Genomic DNA, 16085 nt, shown 5'->3' with positions numbered 1-16085 from the left:
TAGAATAAACATTTATTAATATAAATAGAATTTATTGCAACTCTGAGAGAACTTGTTTCCATTTCAAATCTTGTGTGGTGTGCTTGTTTGGGTTAACAACAATCACAAGTTTAAAGACTTTACAGGAAGTACATGACTGCTAAGGAAACAAGCCTTTGTCAAAACCAAGTTACGGTTATAAATAACTCATCTATTGTTGCCCCAGACAATGAATCCACAATCAATGCTCATAAACTGCTATTAGGAATTAACCGGTTGCCTTTGTAGCAGATTTTCTCAGGCAACTTGATATTAATGGAAGATAATATGAATGCCTTTGTCATCTGAGAAGAGAAAGAAGACATGAATAAAAATTAGTAGAAGAAAACAAACCCGCAAAGGCTCCAGTGGATTGTATTTAGTCAAAAATATCATTTTTAATTCCCAAGGAGCAGAAGCAAAGCCAACACTTTACAGTTTCTTTCATCAATGCTCTCTCAAAGGCTAGTGGGTTGCATATAAAAATAAAACTCTTGAATACCAAAATCATTGGTATTCAATTGACAAGTCACAGCCAAACTTGCCTCACTGTAGGTTTCCCCTTACAGGGAAGTTTCATTCAGTTCTTATTAGGTTCCATGAATTAATCGCCTACAAATTCCACAATTGCTGGCAGAGACATATTAATTACTGCATTCTAAAAGGATTATCTAACTCCCATCTTTTTTAATGGAGGAGGCCTGACATTAATTCTCTATATATCTGTGTTTCGTAAGATTCACTCCTGACAAAATAACAAACAAATAAGCCAGGTAGCTAGCCACCCACTTTAGCTTTTCCTGAAAGGCAGTTGCTCTAGTTTTTGAGGGGGGGGGGAATACCAAAGTCTTAAAAAAAAATCAGGTTGTTAGATTAGGTTTTCTGGATCATAGTTCACTTCATTAAATATATGGCATATAAACCTGAGAAAGGAGAGTGTGGGGTGGTGATAGTATAATAAAAAGCTTCATTTGTTAATTCTGCCAAATCAAGTTGCTAATAAAAGTACAAATGCAACACTTTTTCATTTTCTTATAGCAAGGTTATTGGGCTCTCAAACAAACTCAATCTTTCCTTCTCACTCAGGCTTCTGAATAAGTATTTCCCTCAACTTTTCTTTACATATATGATAGTGGCCCTTGCCCTCTGGAATATTCTCCCATTGGAAGTGAGGTCCATCCCCACACTCTTGGATTTCCAGAAAAACCTGAAAACCTGGCTCTGCTACTTGGCCTGGCACCTCAAAAGAGGCCTTATACGTTGGAGTGGCTGAATGGGCAGAGAAGACTACCATCATCTTGGTTTTTTAGCTTTTTTATTTAATTCCTCTATTTTTAATTATCTTGTAGGACTTTTTTTTAGTTTTTATCGTATTGTAAACCACCCAGAGTCACTGTATCAGTGAGGCAGGTGGCATAAAAATTCCGGAAACAAATGAATAAAATTTAATGGGGCCCATATGGAACACATCCTTCTATGTATCTAAGGAATACTTAGATCAGAGAATTACACTCTCTTAACATGACAGAATCTACACTCAAAAAAGTAGATAACACCTCTGCTCTGTGTACTATAGTGGTTGCCTGTCAGCTATCAGATGAAATTCAAGGGTGTACGTATAGAAATACAGAAAACAGGAAACCTTTCACAATTCAGGGTCCAGTTATTTGTGGGACTGCCTCAGTGTTATCTCTGCCTATTAATTCTAATAGAATGGGTGTGCTGTGGGTCCCATCATTAAAATTATGTCACTTCAGCAGACCTCAGCATAGAGGAGTACATAAATGGCTTTGAAGAATATTTGCAGCAACCATTAGGAAAATGTGAACTCAGCTTGGGAAAACAGGAAAACATGAGAAACTCAAGATTGCTGCACCTTAATTCTCTTTGGTATAAGGTATAAAAAAGAAAAATACTGATAGGTTCTCAAGAGTCTGTTCTTATAGCCTATATTAATAGAATTCTAGAATTTCTATTTTTGAACTGTGGTGCCTTGAAGGTCTGACACCTGAACACACTTTGTCTGTAGCCATTCCTACTCTGTGGAATAACAGCTCCTCTGCAGTCTGTACTGTCCTTAGACAATATTCAGGAAACCTTTAAAAATGCGGCTTTCTCAGCAGACTCTTCGGTACGGTGATCCAGTTGCCTATTTAGTATTAATGCAATATTCCTTGGTGTTCATGGGGATTCCTTCCTCAGTATAGTAATATATAGATAGTTTTTCAGTTATTTATTGCTGTTTTTATACTTATTTTATTGTTTTACTATGGTATATATCGCCTAGAGTCACTTGAACAATTGAGGCAGCTTATAAATTGAATAAATGAATAAAAATAAAAAATAAGCAAATAGATTATCCAGAAATGGGAAGGAATATATTAAAAACATAAAATGTTTTCTTCCTAAGCTGACCTTGAAAGACATCTTCTTGTGCATTCCAGATTTATTTTGTTCTCAGCTAGAATTTGTATCCTTTTTTTTTTAACGGCTGGTTCATTCTGATCCCTTAACAAACATAAAAAAAGTTGGTCTGAAAGAAAATCTTAGTAAACAAATTGCTGACATGTGGCCTTTCATAAAAACATTGCTATGAATGCAGTATGAAAAAAGCAGAGTGCTGTCCAGAGTCACTTTTGGTGAGATGGACAGTTATATAAATTCTATCAATAAATAAAATAAACCATAGAAACTTGAAAAAAATGAGCTCCGGATGTAGAAATGCAAAGTGGTCTGTAGATACAGAAAATACCTCTTTCTAAAATAAATGTATTTAAAAATCAAGGTTCATATCAGAAGAATTGATTCAGAAAGCATAGTCCAGACTAATTTTATTTTTTGCAGATGATTCACACTTCTAAATTTTTTCATCTTTTTTACTTTATTGTACATTAAGCATAGCAAATAAAACAAATTCAAATTCATTCCAGGAATAGTTATTTTCATACTATTTAATAACACAATAGCTATGTAATATAGATTTTTCATATGTAATCAAAACTATGCAATTTACCATAGTAAAAAAATATGTAAGTCACTTTGGTTATTCAAAAAGGTAGGAAAAGCTGTTAATATAAATAAAAAGTATTTCCAAATATGCCTCAGCCAAAGTGATAACAATATAACAAAGGCAGTTACCAATCAGCCTATTTTACTGTCTGTAAAGACTATAACTCTTCTGGTTAAGTGAATAAAACAAAGTGTAAATTTGTTTTAGAACACATTTACAAACAAAAGGCAAATTAAAGAGTGTGTGTTTTGGCTGGGTTTATATTCGTTTTTGTGAGTTTTATTATATTCATTTTTCATTATAACCTTGGCAATCTCAGACCTCAAAGTTGTCCCATCCCAGACAACTTTGTGAAGCTTTTTTTGATTATTAAAAAGAGTATTCATTCAAGGAGCAAAACTTACCATCCACATTTCTCATAATTCTTAGAGCCAGTCCGTCATCTAACCTAAAGCCTGGGGAAAAGCTAGGTTTTTAAAGAGCTCTTGAAGATGGGCATAGTAGGATCCTTATGGATCTATGAATAGAGAACACCATTTATAAGAAGTAATGAGACAGAATGTGTGTTCCATTTATGCATAAGATTACCAAGACTGCACATTTATTCATACTTATCTGGATATTTTTCATGAATTTATACACACACACACACAAATACATACATACATACATAATACATAAATTATGTATTTATTATAAATTATAAATACATAAATACATACATACATAAGAGCCTTGGTGGAGCAGTGGGCTAATGCCTCCTTAAGTAACACCAGCTGCCTGCAATTAGTGCAGGTTCGAGTCCCACCAGGCTCAAGGTTGACTCAGCCTTCCATCCTTCCGAGGTAGGTAAAATGAGGACCCAGATTGTTGGGGGCAATTAAGCTGACTTTGTACTAATGCCGCTTGGGGTGTGTGTGAAAGCCCTAATAAGCAGGCATATACATAGAATGAAGGCTACTGCTAAGCTTGTAAGCCGCCCTGAGTCTTCGGAGAAGGGCGGGATATAAATGGAATTAAAATAAAAATAAATAAATAAATATATACATACATACACATATACATATACATACATATATATATATATATATATACATATACACACAGAGATATATATACATATATATATACATGTTTTTGTAGATTTTCACGGGTACAGGTATGTAGGTCTTGGCATATTCGGGTCTTTTCCTGTGTAAGATTGATAGTGTCTTGGCGACGTTTCGACGAGGTCTCACTCGTCATCTTCAGGCTGGTGTCTTTGGCTTCGTGCTTGTGTGAGCAAAGCGTGATCGGAGCTGCCGCCTCTCTATAAATATTGGTGAGGGTGTGTGGGGTGCTCGCTTTGTTGCTGTAAGCGGGTTGGTTGGTTGTGTTGTTACATGTTGATTGGTTCACACATTTCATTACTTTTATTTAATAAATTTATTTAACCACCCATTTAGAAATGGAATTCTGGTTGGAGAAAAAAAGATAATACATAATATACAATCAAATCAATCAATGGTACAATTGTTTTTATAGCTGATTCCAACAATAAAATTATCCAACAAGTGAGCAGGGACTGAATCCAAGATGCTGTTTACAAATTTCTAAATCTAGACATAGTGCAGATGAATATACGAAAATGTTTGGTCGCACCAAAGTTAAGTTTGCAATTATTTGCCTCTCTTTATCTTCTCCCAAATTTTCCTTCTGTTTTACGAATACATCCTTCTTGCCCCAACCGAATTTTCATTTTTATAAACTTGCTGAAAAATAGTTAACTCTCTTTAAAAATCCAAGCCTTAAAGGCAAAATGAATTATGCAGGCTGTGCCAATTTGCATATCCTAAAAAATGTGTTCATAGTATGAAATTTCTTGGCATGAATTTCAGACTTTTAAAAGCTGGTGGGGGGGGGTTGCCCTCACAAAAAGTGTATACAGCATAAACAATCCTTCAGGATTTGACATGAATATGCAAATTTTGAGTTTTGCACAGTTCCCATAGTGTCCTGACCTTCTTGTTATGGAAGTGAAAGGAAGAGATGTTCAATTGCATCCAAAAAAAAAACGTTAATCCCTACAAAGGATAAACAAGAAAAATAGTTTAAATGATATTTTGGCACTGTGAAGTAATCATTTTGGCACTTTTTCTTCAAAATTCTATGATAAAAGCAAGGCAGCTACAAGGCAGAGAAAATCCCTGCATGAGATTTTGGAAAGCCACTATCAGCCAGAGCAGACAATACCAGAATAGATGGCACGGTACAGAAACATCATTATCTTTTATGCACATTGGGAAGTACTTATGCAAGTACACAATCTCATGTAATTCTATTTTGGCTATCAGCTATCTGTCATTTTGGGATAAGTCCTAGGATGTGACATATTATACAGTAGTCAATTTTGTCACAAGTGAAAGGAACCAGACAGTTTCATTATGTTTTATTATTTTATTTATCTATCTAATTTACACCGCCTCCCATTTTGCAAGAAGTGACCCTGGGTGGTGCACAACTATCAGATGAAACAGCAAATGTAAAAACAACAGATATAAAATATAAACATCCATATTAATAAATATCATAACAATCAAACATGCAAACCATAGGCAAAAGGAGGATAATAATGATGCTCAACAAATGGAGCCATCTAAGTAAGACTTCAGTTCCTTGAGAGTCCCAGGCCTGATAACCAGTCTTGCAGGCCTTTGGGAATGTCAAAAGGGATGGAGCTAATCTAATTTCAAAGGGTGGGGGAGGGGGAAGGATGTTCCATAAGGCAAGCACCATGGCAGAAAAGACTGATTTAAAGCAGGTAAAGGGTTTTAACCAAAAACACATTAAAGTGATTTTGATTAAAAACAAGAGAGAATTCAAGTTTGTACTATATGTGTCAGACTCATAAATCACAACTTCAAAAATATTACTTCAAAAGTAATATAACAAAACCGAGCACTCACTAGGGTATAGCATTAAAATAGTCTTCTGGGGTCACAGTTTTGATTCCACCAAAGAAGTCTAGAAGCCAGATGTTGATGATGTTCAGTTTGGCAAAAAACCAGTTATGCCCTAAAGGCCAAAGTGCCATTTCAGGATGTCTACTGAACAGTGCTGTCTTTGCAAAATCAGCTTCTGTACGATTCTGGACCTAAAAAGAGTTTTCAGCAACATAAAAGACATCAAATTAGTTAACCATTATATTTTTCTGCATGTCTTCTCAAGATAGGACAATTTGAACAGCTTTCTAGACTCAATCCAGTGGAATTGTTGACTTTGTCCTTAGAATTGCAGCCTGTTCACTTAGCTAATAATGTCACAACCAATAGCTGGAAAACAGTGTGTCTGATAAGTTGCACAAAAAAAGCAGGACTTGCTGCTTTTGATTTTGTCCTGGTTACTGCTTGGATGACTTGTAGTGGTTAGGAATTTTGAGGACTGGATGGTGGCTAAATTTCTTTTTAAAACTGTACTAAATCATTTTTTACGACAGGTTAGGATACAAATCGGACATGATAAAAGTTTATGTCAGGTAACAATGAGAAAAATTTGAGAAGAGCAGTGTGGCCTTGTGCAGAGTTTTGCTCTTCAGCAATCATTGAGAAATGTATGAAAATGAGAACAAAGTTTATTGTTCATTTGTTGATTTAGAGCAGGGGTGTCAAACTCAATTTCATTGAGGGCCGCATCAGCGTTGCAGTTGCCCTCAGGGAGCCGGGTGGGTGTGGCCTGGGTGGGCGTAGCCTACTGGGTGGGCGTGGCTAGAGTGCGTATGGCCTACTGGATGGGCATGGCCAGCTCTACATCGTTCGCATCAAGGGTGCCTATGGGGGCCTAGGCAGGAGTGGGACAGATCTGAGGGTCTCTGGCAGAAGGAGGGTCTCTGGGCCAGGGCCAAGGCAGTGGGGGCCGTTCCCTCACTGTTTCCAGGATGGCTTCGCGGGCCACATGAAACCACTTCGTGGGCCAGATGCGGCCCCCGGGCCTTGTGTTTGACATGTCTGATTTAGAGAAAGCATGTGATAAAGTCAGTAGGATTTATTCACATAAAGTTTTATGTGAATATGAAGTTGAAAGTTAACTGTTGAATATAATAAGATGGAGATATGATGGAGATAAAGATGGAGAACAAGTGGGATGCTTAATAAATGGTTTGACATTGAACACAGAGTAAGTCAAAAATGTGTACATGTACCCAATATATTTATGGATATATTTATAAGGAATGTTTGTGATGAATATGAAGGAGGGTTGGCTGGCACTGTGAATGAATTTGTACTTTTGAATGCAAAGAGTCTCATATTATTGTCAGAGAACTGAATGTATCACTGTAGTAGGTATATTATATTTATTATATGAAGCAATGAAGTATATGGATGTGATAATTAATGCATTAAAGAGTAAGGTAGCTATTTTAGTAGATAGTAAATAGTTTCAGGTTTACATAAATAGAAAAAATATTAAGCAGATAGATGAATTTGTTTATTTTGGTAGAATAAGAGGGGTATATTTAGTGGCATTGAAAGAGACTAGAATTAGTTGTATCTTTATTTCTTCGGGTCACTGTCTTTTACATTCTGCAATATGAAATAATGTCACAGGTACAGTATGTGCACAGGTTGCCCACCCCAATTACAAACACTGATGTCATTTGAACTATAATACTATAAGACAATTTCTTTGGAATAATTCCTACTAAACTCAAGAGAACTTGATTCTCACCTTCTCTACTACCATCTGGTTCCTTGAATTAAGTCTGAAGTGCAAAGCTCCAAATGAAGATTAAAGCAACGTTGTTTTATGTGCTGTTTATTTGTATAGTTATGCTGTAGATGTTTTATTGTATTTTTATGAACATGTGGAAACTGTCAAGTCTCTTCTGACTGCAGCAAGCATATGCCTACATAAACATGTTTTGCCACAATAAAAATGAATAAACCTGTTGTAGTATGAAGTTTTGTAGGCCAAAGATTATTTTTCATCACCTTGCCAACTGGGAAGAAGAAAGCAACTCCTCTCTGAAATCCCAAAACAAAAGAGCATATCCTTTTTAGCAATATTTTAATCATATACTCAGTAGTTTGCCACATAATTCGCAAAGTATGTGAGATGATTCAGTTCCACCAGCGGAGTCCCGTACATGAGGAAAGTAGCTGGGTAAGACAATGCATTGTCCTATGTGGCTATTTCCTCATCACAAATTAAGAAAGTCCCTTCATTACACCAGGGTCAAATATTTATATGGATTTTTATTGTTAAATATGTTGGCTCAGGAGACAGAGATTAATACCAAAGTTTAAAACACACTATTATGAACACTATTTTCTACTTCCGAGCTAATATTTGCATCTGTAGTCTTGTTACCAGCACAAATATTGGTTTACCTTCTCAACTACGCCATTGAAGATCACGTGGGCACATAGAGGATTTTGAGGATCATAACCTTGCTTCTTGCAATAAGAGGTCTGTGCCAAGGACATAGTTAGAGAGGCATTTGCATTCACCTGAAATACAAGTGGTAAACTGGATTCAATCAAAGTTCCGTCCATTGGGTAAAATAATGCATAAAAGATAATTTGACATAAAATATACTTGTCAAAGGTAATGTACCTAAAAACACTTGAATTTGCTTGTTTCATTTTCTATTCAGTGTAAAAATTTAAAAATCACATGAAGTTGATTCAGCCTTTTCTATAGGCACAAGACTGAATTGTGACCTCTTGAAATATTCAAACAAATTTATTTTTGGGAAAAAGTGAAGTTATAGAAGCACATGATTTAAATATAAGCATTTTACATTTCTTGCTTCAGTATCAACCCAGATACAGATTATTAAGTTCTGAAAAAGCGCTTTTTGTTTTTATCTCCAGCAATACAGATGACAGCTGGAGACGTTTTCCACAGATAAATAAACTCAGTCATGAATCAGCAAATTCTTGGAATTTAGTAAGAATTTGCTGATTCATGACTGAGTTTACTATCTGTGGAAAATGTCTCCAGCTGTCATCTGTGTTGCTGGAGATAAAAATAAAAGGCACTTTTTCAGATACTGTCCTTCCGAATGAGGAAAGGACAAGTTAATCACATGGTCCAATTAGTGCCATGGAATTATCAAAAACATTTTTAGAAATACAACCCACACAGTGGTGGGATTCAGCCAGTTCACACCAGTTCGTCAGAACCGGTAGCTAATTTTTTGTTGCCCAGGCCCAGAATGGACTTCCGGAAGCGGCATCCACACAAAGAATCAGTTGTTCACCCACAGGACTGAAAGGTTTCTTTAGGATCGTCATATTTTATAACACCACACAGCAGAATGCTACGTTTTTCTCTTTTCAGAGAAAGAACTTTATAACCATCTCTAATAACCATCTCATATCTGGCACACTGTACATTGATGACAGAGTAATCAATGAACTCTAATTTCAAGAACAGAGTTCCAAAATGTGCAAGCCTGTCCCACATGAAGCACTTTTATTGGAATCATCTAAAATTTCACAAATAGGCAAAATGTTTTCCAGACCTCTAGAATTCTATCTTTCTTACCATCTATGAAAAATTGAGTGAACATTTAATATTAAATCTAGCTGCAATATTTGCATAAAGTTCAGATATAAATAAGATAACAAATGCTTAACAACTTTTAGAAGCGCTTGTGATATTCACTCAAGTTTCTAATGAGCAAGAAGTCACTGGACCCTAACTAAATGTGTGTTGTACTGTATACAATAAATAAATGAGTAAGTGGAGTATTCATTATCAAGACATTTAAAAATCATTATCCAAATCAAACAAACATAGGAGAAGGTCATGTTATTTATAGAACTTTGTTTTGTCAAGTACTTAGTACAGAAGTTAACAAGATACAGCTTACTTGTTTAGACATACTTTTCTTGAGAATTTAAGATTTTCAGTCTTACAAGCTTAACTGTAAGTCTCTAATTATATTTTTGCAACAAACCCAATGTGTACAAATGCTAGACTAGAAAGCATTTCAGAGATATGGCTGAGGTCCCAAACAGTAGTGGATACTTTCAAAATCTGAATTCAGGTCTAGCAGCATACAGATTAAGGCTGTCACAACTTCCTGCATACTTCAGAAGGGAAGAAAAGGCATTCCATGAAGTTCAAATTTAAGAGGGTAGAAATGTTTGTGGCATAACCCTCATCAAGTTATAATAATCTATCTTTAGAGGGTTTTTTTTTCTTCGTTGCCAATCAGAAACAGGCATTGAAAACATGCACTAGAACACAGGTCCCCAACCTTTTGGCACCAGGGACTGGTTACGTGGAGAGAGGTTTTTCTACGGACCGGAGGGGCATGGTTTTATGTGCTGCCCACATCCTGTGGATGGGGCTTTCCTTGTTTTTGCGGACCAGTTGCTGGCATGCCACCGCCCAGTATTTGTCCACGGACTGGGGGTTGGGGACCCCTGCACTAGAAAACACTGGCAACAATTCTTATTACCACTCTATTAAAGAAATATGGAACCAACTGTAAACTACATAAGATAATTATAAATGTATCATCATGGAAAAACTATCTGTCTATCTACCTATCTATCCATCTATCTGCCAATTTTTCATACAATGAAAGACAAATTGAAAAAAGAAAAGAAAAAGAGAAAAAAGTGGAAAAAAGGAAAAGAAAAAAGAATTAAAGTTAAAATAGCTTCCTACTTTTTCTTCTACAGATACTGTAGATACAATTTTAAAATCCCTCCTTCCTCTGAGATAGTATATAGGTTTTTTCAGTTCCTTATATAGTCCAAGTCTAGCTTAAACTTCAAACATACTTTAAATCAACATTTCATTTCTTCACTGCTTTCTGTAAAAAGTCCATATAAGGTTTCCAGTCTTTCAAAACAATTGGCTTCATTTCAAATCACTGCTATTAGGTAACTATCAGATTAGTCTGAACTACTACAATCTGGTGCCAGTGTTCAATAAACTGAAAGACTGCACATAACTTGCTATATCACCATTTTAATTTGACTTGAATCTATAGCAGACAAGATGTCTGTGTTTTTAACAAATACATAGAAGTGTGATTTCTGTGAGACCTTTATCATCCCAGGAATCAGATTTAAAACAGTCCTGCTGAATTTTGCCTTCAGTAGCCAGAAATTCTATCCTGTACTATGATATTTTTTTTTCAGCCAGAAGGCGTCTATTTCTCTCTCCAGTCATTTTCCCACAGCATGTTTGTGATACAGGTAGACATATACATTTGACAAAATAAATTTTACTGAACTGGTCAGATTTTGTTGAACACACACAAAGTATGGAAGAGGTACAGAAGTACTATTAAGGCTACAGGTAGTCCTTGAGTTATGATCACAACTGAGTCCAATATTTCTGAGACAGTTGTTAAGTGAATTTTCCCCCATTTTACAATCTTTTTTGTTAAGTGAATCACTGCGGTTGTTAAGTTAGTAACACGGCTGTTAAGTGAATCTGGCTTGCCCACGTCAGAAGGTCACAATGCAATCAGATTGGCATACATCTTTCTCAGGATTTGCAGCCAATTCTCAAAGAGTAGACTTCTTAAGGGTTACAACCATGGTTTTTAAAATTGATCTGCATCTGTTACACAAAAATCAATTTTCCTTTGCAACTATCCCCTCAGAAAAGATGTTTTGCAAATCATAGATATGGAGGTGTCTAAATGTGTCCACTGAATCACTTGTAACTGAATGTGAGTTTGCCATAGTTTCATCTAATTATCTTTAAGTATTATTTATTGCCTCATGAATCATAAAAGTTTCTATTCATTTGACTGATACTCCCTTGAAGACAATTTAATATTTAATTATCAACATTCAAAGTGCAGATAGGTTTAGTTCAGTTCAAGTTAATTCAAAGGAAGTGATGAGGCAGAGAACATCCTGCCTAAGGGAACCATCACCCCAGAATCATTGTGGGATTTCTCCCATCCCATAATTCTTAAGAGTATTGTGTCAGAGCACTGCTAACACAATTTATTTTAAAACTTGACATAGACCAGTTGATAGCTGTGAATCAAGAAAACATAGATGGGCAAAGATACTGTAATTCATTCTTTTGTCCTATCATGATGTGGGGAACCCTGCCTCTTGCTAAAAACTGTACTTGACTCAATTTTAAAAAATCAAATTTAATAAATCCAATTTAATAAAACCAATTTATTAATATTTATCAATGTTATGAAAGCAGAAATTGTGTAGGATTTCGTCCATTTTTGCAGGAAAAAATATTCTTAAAGTAAAAAGAAGGAAATAAATCAAGCTTGCCCTATATAGGCTTGTACTTACTTTTTCAGGTTAAGTAAAAATTATTTGAGAAAGAGGAAGTTCTCCAAACAGATATGTTTACAATACATCTTTTAATCTTTCGTTCCTATGAAATTCCATCTACTACATTTGGAGCCTTCCTTTATGGTTCTATGTTTTAATTACCTGGACTAAGGTGAGCATAGAGTATCATGATATATCACTTATATATCTATTAGTGTATGTAACTATTTGGTTTAATTATAGTTTATTAAATATATATGTTACCTGACTCCCAGAGTCTCTCATTTATTCAAATATGCTGATCACAGCAGTAAATTAAGAAAAATGCACCTACACTTAAGTATAATATGGCTTGACATCTATATTTAAACACACACCTACACACAAAGATTGCTTCCAATTACACTATTGTTTTAGAAGATGATGAAAGACAAAGAAGAATGGATAAGAGTGAGGTCAAAAAATTCCAAATAAACTCATCAGAGTTTTGAGCTACCAAGAAAGAACTGAAATGAACTCTAGAGAATGGCTTGTCATATGTATGATAAATGACAAAAGACTCTAGTAACAGTTAGCTGAGTCCCTTACAGATTGACAATTTCCCATACTAGGTCAAAAGAATGGGCCAGTTAAGGTTGTCGTTTTAAACAATATTTCTTGGAAGTGGAGCTGAAATCCTATGCCCAGGTTTGTAAGAAATGTAATTGGCGAAAACCTAATGTGAACGTTCAGCTTATATGTGTGTGCAAGTTATCCTATCACAGAAATGTTGTTGCTCTTCTTTCTAATCCTTTTAAAGCACCAACATCTCTAAAACCTCACAGCTTGGAAGCAGAACATGTATTTTTAATACTCAGCAATAATAATTGTAACAATGACCCCTCTCTACCCAAATATCACAGTAGCTGTCTTCATTCACATATTGCATTAATAATTAAATGAATTCACAACTTAGTATAATATATAAACTGACTTGTGGTTTAAGATAATGCACAAATTATTACAATTCACTCAAAAAACAATGCTTAAAAATATGGCTTAGCTGAGCATAATTAGAGCACTATGGTAGTTGACTAAATCACAGAATGCAAGACTTTAATACAGAGTAAAACTTGCTTCAGGTTGTTTTCCAATTATATTTCTATTTTGTACAGCCTAAAAATCAGTCTGTTTTATTGTGATCAGCTATAACTCCAAGGTCCTTTTCACAAATCTTACCCATATTTATACACTTTTTCATAAGATCTTTGCATTTGTCCAATTTAAAAATTTAGAATTGCCATCAGAATCTGCTGTTTATCATACAGGATAAAATACACCAGATCATCTTTTTTTCCCCACAAGACAAATAGCCATTTTGAGAAAATAGGCTTTGCTACTTAAATTGAAGGAAAAATTAAAACACCTTCTTGCCACTACAATAGTTACACTCCATTCCAGACTCCAATATGAAAAAGTGAAACAAAATCCCGTTCAGTTTTTCATACAATATCTAACTCAGCCTTGAGCCAGAGAACTGGTATGAAATTCCTGCTCATCTTGGGGATTGGATTATGATTGTCAAATCTTGACATCGTAATTCTCATGCCAAAAGGCTTGTTAGCTAAAGCACAGAAGCATGTACAGTATGAACTAAAAATGGAACATTCAGGACATCACATAAAAAAATCTGTTATTTTATGCCGAAAAATTACAATTCATGACTCTTTTTGCATCATCCTTTACAAAAGGTCAATACGTACAGATGGTGCGGTCTTTAAAACTATGTTCTCATAGCCACAGAAAACAACACGATTAATTTAATGTGACCCACAACTCGTCAGAGCGTAATCTCAAAAGTGGAGAGAGCATCAACCTGCAATACAGAAGGAAAAACTAGTTCTGGGGGAAAAAAACTAACAACCCGGTACATTTAAATCATTTTTGGTAACCTGACGAGTCTAATTTTCCTCGTAAGTTAGTTATTAGTGCAAACTTCCTTAAAAACTGACCGAAAATGCTGACGGTGGAATCTGCATTTTCTTCTTTTACGACCGGCACGGGCCACAATTAGAACAGGGGTCTTCAAACTTGTCATTTTTATGATTTGTGGACTTCAACTCCCAGAATTCCTCAGCCAGCATGCCTGGCTGAGGAATTCTGGGAGTTGAAGTCCACGAGTCATAAAAGGGCCGAGTTTGAAGACTCCTGCATTAGAACCTCAAACCGCAGAGACCTTTTCCCAAACCAGCCGGGCACTGCCTGCAAAGGCAACGTACCCAGGACGATGCAGCTGTCGGCCACCGCTCACCTTCAAGTCATGCACTGAGATTTCCAGCTCCGTCAGGTACATATAAGGGACCCCACTACCTTTTCCCACCGGCCCGTCGCTGATGGAAAACACATTGGCGAAGGGCTGGCCCCGCATCGGAGCATCCTGCGTGGAGATCGTGGCCAGCGCGCCCCAGTCACACACGTGGGCCACGAAGCGGGCGACCCGCGCCGTCTCCTGGTGCGGGGGAATCGCAGTCACTCCCGCCAGCAACCATACCAGCCGCCACATCTTACGTCTTTTCACAGACACTTTTGGAAAAGGTCCCTTAGGGAATAGGGGAAATTGGGCACTTAAAAAGCTAGGCAGTCCCGTTCTCCTTCAGCGCATCCAATAAGGTAGCTGCCTGCTCCTGAGAGTTCACGTGAAAGGAGGGTGGCTAAGGTTTTTATCCAATGGCAAATCAGATTGCCCCCTTTTTAACCAGTAAGATCTAACTAATGGCGGAAAAGATTGTGGGCATAGCTACATGTTGTGGGCGGGATTATATTGCTGTCCGCCAATGATAATACGCCTTAAACTTCAGAACACAAAACGTGTAGCTAGCTAGGTAAATAAGGAGGAAGCGATAACGTATTTTTCCTGTCTGACTGGATATATAAGTGTCTTCGCAGAGCTATATGGTTATATGGTTTCGCATGCTGACAAGTACAAGTAATTAACACTAAAATGGCTATGTTTTAATGACACACTGTTGTATAACCTAGCCCAGGGGTAGGCAACTGTGGCTCTTTTATGACTCATGGACTTCAACTCCCAGAATTCCTGAGCCAGCCATGCTGGCTCAGGAATTCTGGGAGTTGAAGTCCATGAGTCATAAAAGAGCCACAGTTGCCTACCCCTGACCTAGCCAATTGATGTTAGCCTGTGTGCTATATGAACAGTTTGTGTAGTTTATGATTCAATGAACTGCGCGAATCATTTTTTTTTTAAAAATACTATTCAGCTAATCATAAGTATTAACGTAAATAAAACCATTCTAAAGCAAAGTGCATAACCTGGTTTATCTGATTCACACAAAACATGAGAGAAAAGTGGTATGTTTGGTTTGTGCCTGCCTACTATAACTTTTAAATATAGTTCATTGGTACATTTGGGGAGTTCAGCCTAGCAAGAAAGATTAATTAGAATATTTTTTTGGTAACTTCCATAGTGGAAAAGTGAAACAAAAAAAGTGAAAGAAATGCCTTTTAAGACTAAGCATTTATCTGAAGTGTTGTAGTGAGTGCTATTTAGAGTATATCAGTGGATAATAAAATATACTGGAATTTACATCTATGTAACACCTATATTGTGTTAGAACTGGTTAGTATTTTGATGCAGAACACCAGAGATTCCAAGGCTGATGGTGAAACTAATCTTCAGGAGGTCTGTTCTAACATTGCCAAGAAACTATATGGATGCAATGATCAAATTTTTAGGTTTTTTTTTTGTTTTTGTTTTAAAAAATAACCTTCCAAAGACTTAATTATAGCTTGGGATGTAATGT

The 16085-nt window shown here is 36.2% G+C and overlaps 1 protein-coding gene across 4 annotated transcripts; it reads right to left on the bottom strand.

The window, feature by feature from the left end:
• Nucleotides 1–2832: 2832 nt before the first annotated feature.
• On the bottom strand, nucleotides 2833–15091 carry CREG1 (cellular repressor of E1A stimulated genes 1). Of its 4 annotated transcripts, none has more exons than XM_083361407.1 (5): nucleotides 14576–14995; nucleotides 8395–8514; nucleotides 7996–8028; nucleotides 5974–6161; nucleotides 2833–5091 (listed from the first exon to the last, which is right to left on the bottom strand). In XM_083361407.1, coding segments are annotated over exons 1-5 (594 nt in total). In that variant the 5' UTR covers nucleotides 14828–14995; the 3' UTR covers nucleotides 2833–5090. The 4 variants fall into 4 exon arrangements, with proteins under 4 accessions (XP_083217533.1, XP_083217535.1, XP_083217534.1 ...); XM_083361408.1 differs by lacking the exon at nucleotides 2833–5091 and adding an exon at nucleotides 5098–5385 and having other exon boundaries at nucleotides 14576–15091; XM_083361409.1 differs by lacking the exon at nucleotides 7996–8028 and having other exon boundaries at nucleotides 14576–14969.
• Between the last annotated feature and the right edge of the window lie 994 nt (nucleotides 15092–16085).

The sequence above is a fragment of the Vipera ursinii genome (genome assembly GCF_947247035.1).
Source record: "Vipera ursinii genome assembly, chromosome: 4".
In the NCBI taxonomy this organism is placed as follows: domain Eukaryota; kingdom Metazoa; phylum Chordata; class Lepidosauria; order Squamata; family Viperidae; genus Vipera; species Vipera ursinii.
The sequence above is the reverse complement of the archived record's forward strand: the minus strand, read 5'-3'. Positions and strand labels throughout refer to the sequence as shown.

Bases quoted from the DNA above. Each gene is read 5' to 3' on its own strand.
- CREG1 (XM_083361408.1), bottom strand. From the start codon at position 14,827: ATGTGGCGGCTGGTATGGTTGCTGGCGGGAGTGACTGCGATTCCCCCG. The intron at 8,029-8,394 runs GTAAACCAATAT...TTGGGATTTCAG, and splicing joins TCAATGGCGTAGTTGAGAAG to AGAGGAGTTGCTTTCTTCTT. The intron at 6,162-7,995 runs GTGATGAAAAAT...AACTCTTTTTAG, and splicing joins TCTTCTTCCCAGTTGGCAAG to GTCCAGAATCGTACAGAAGC.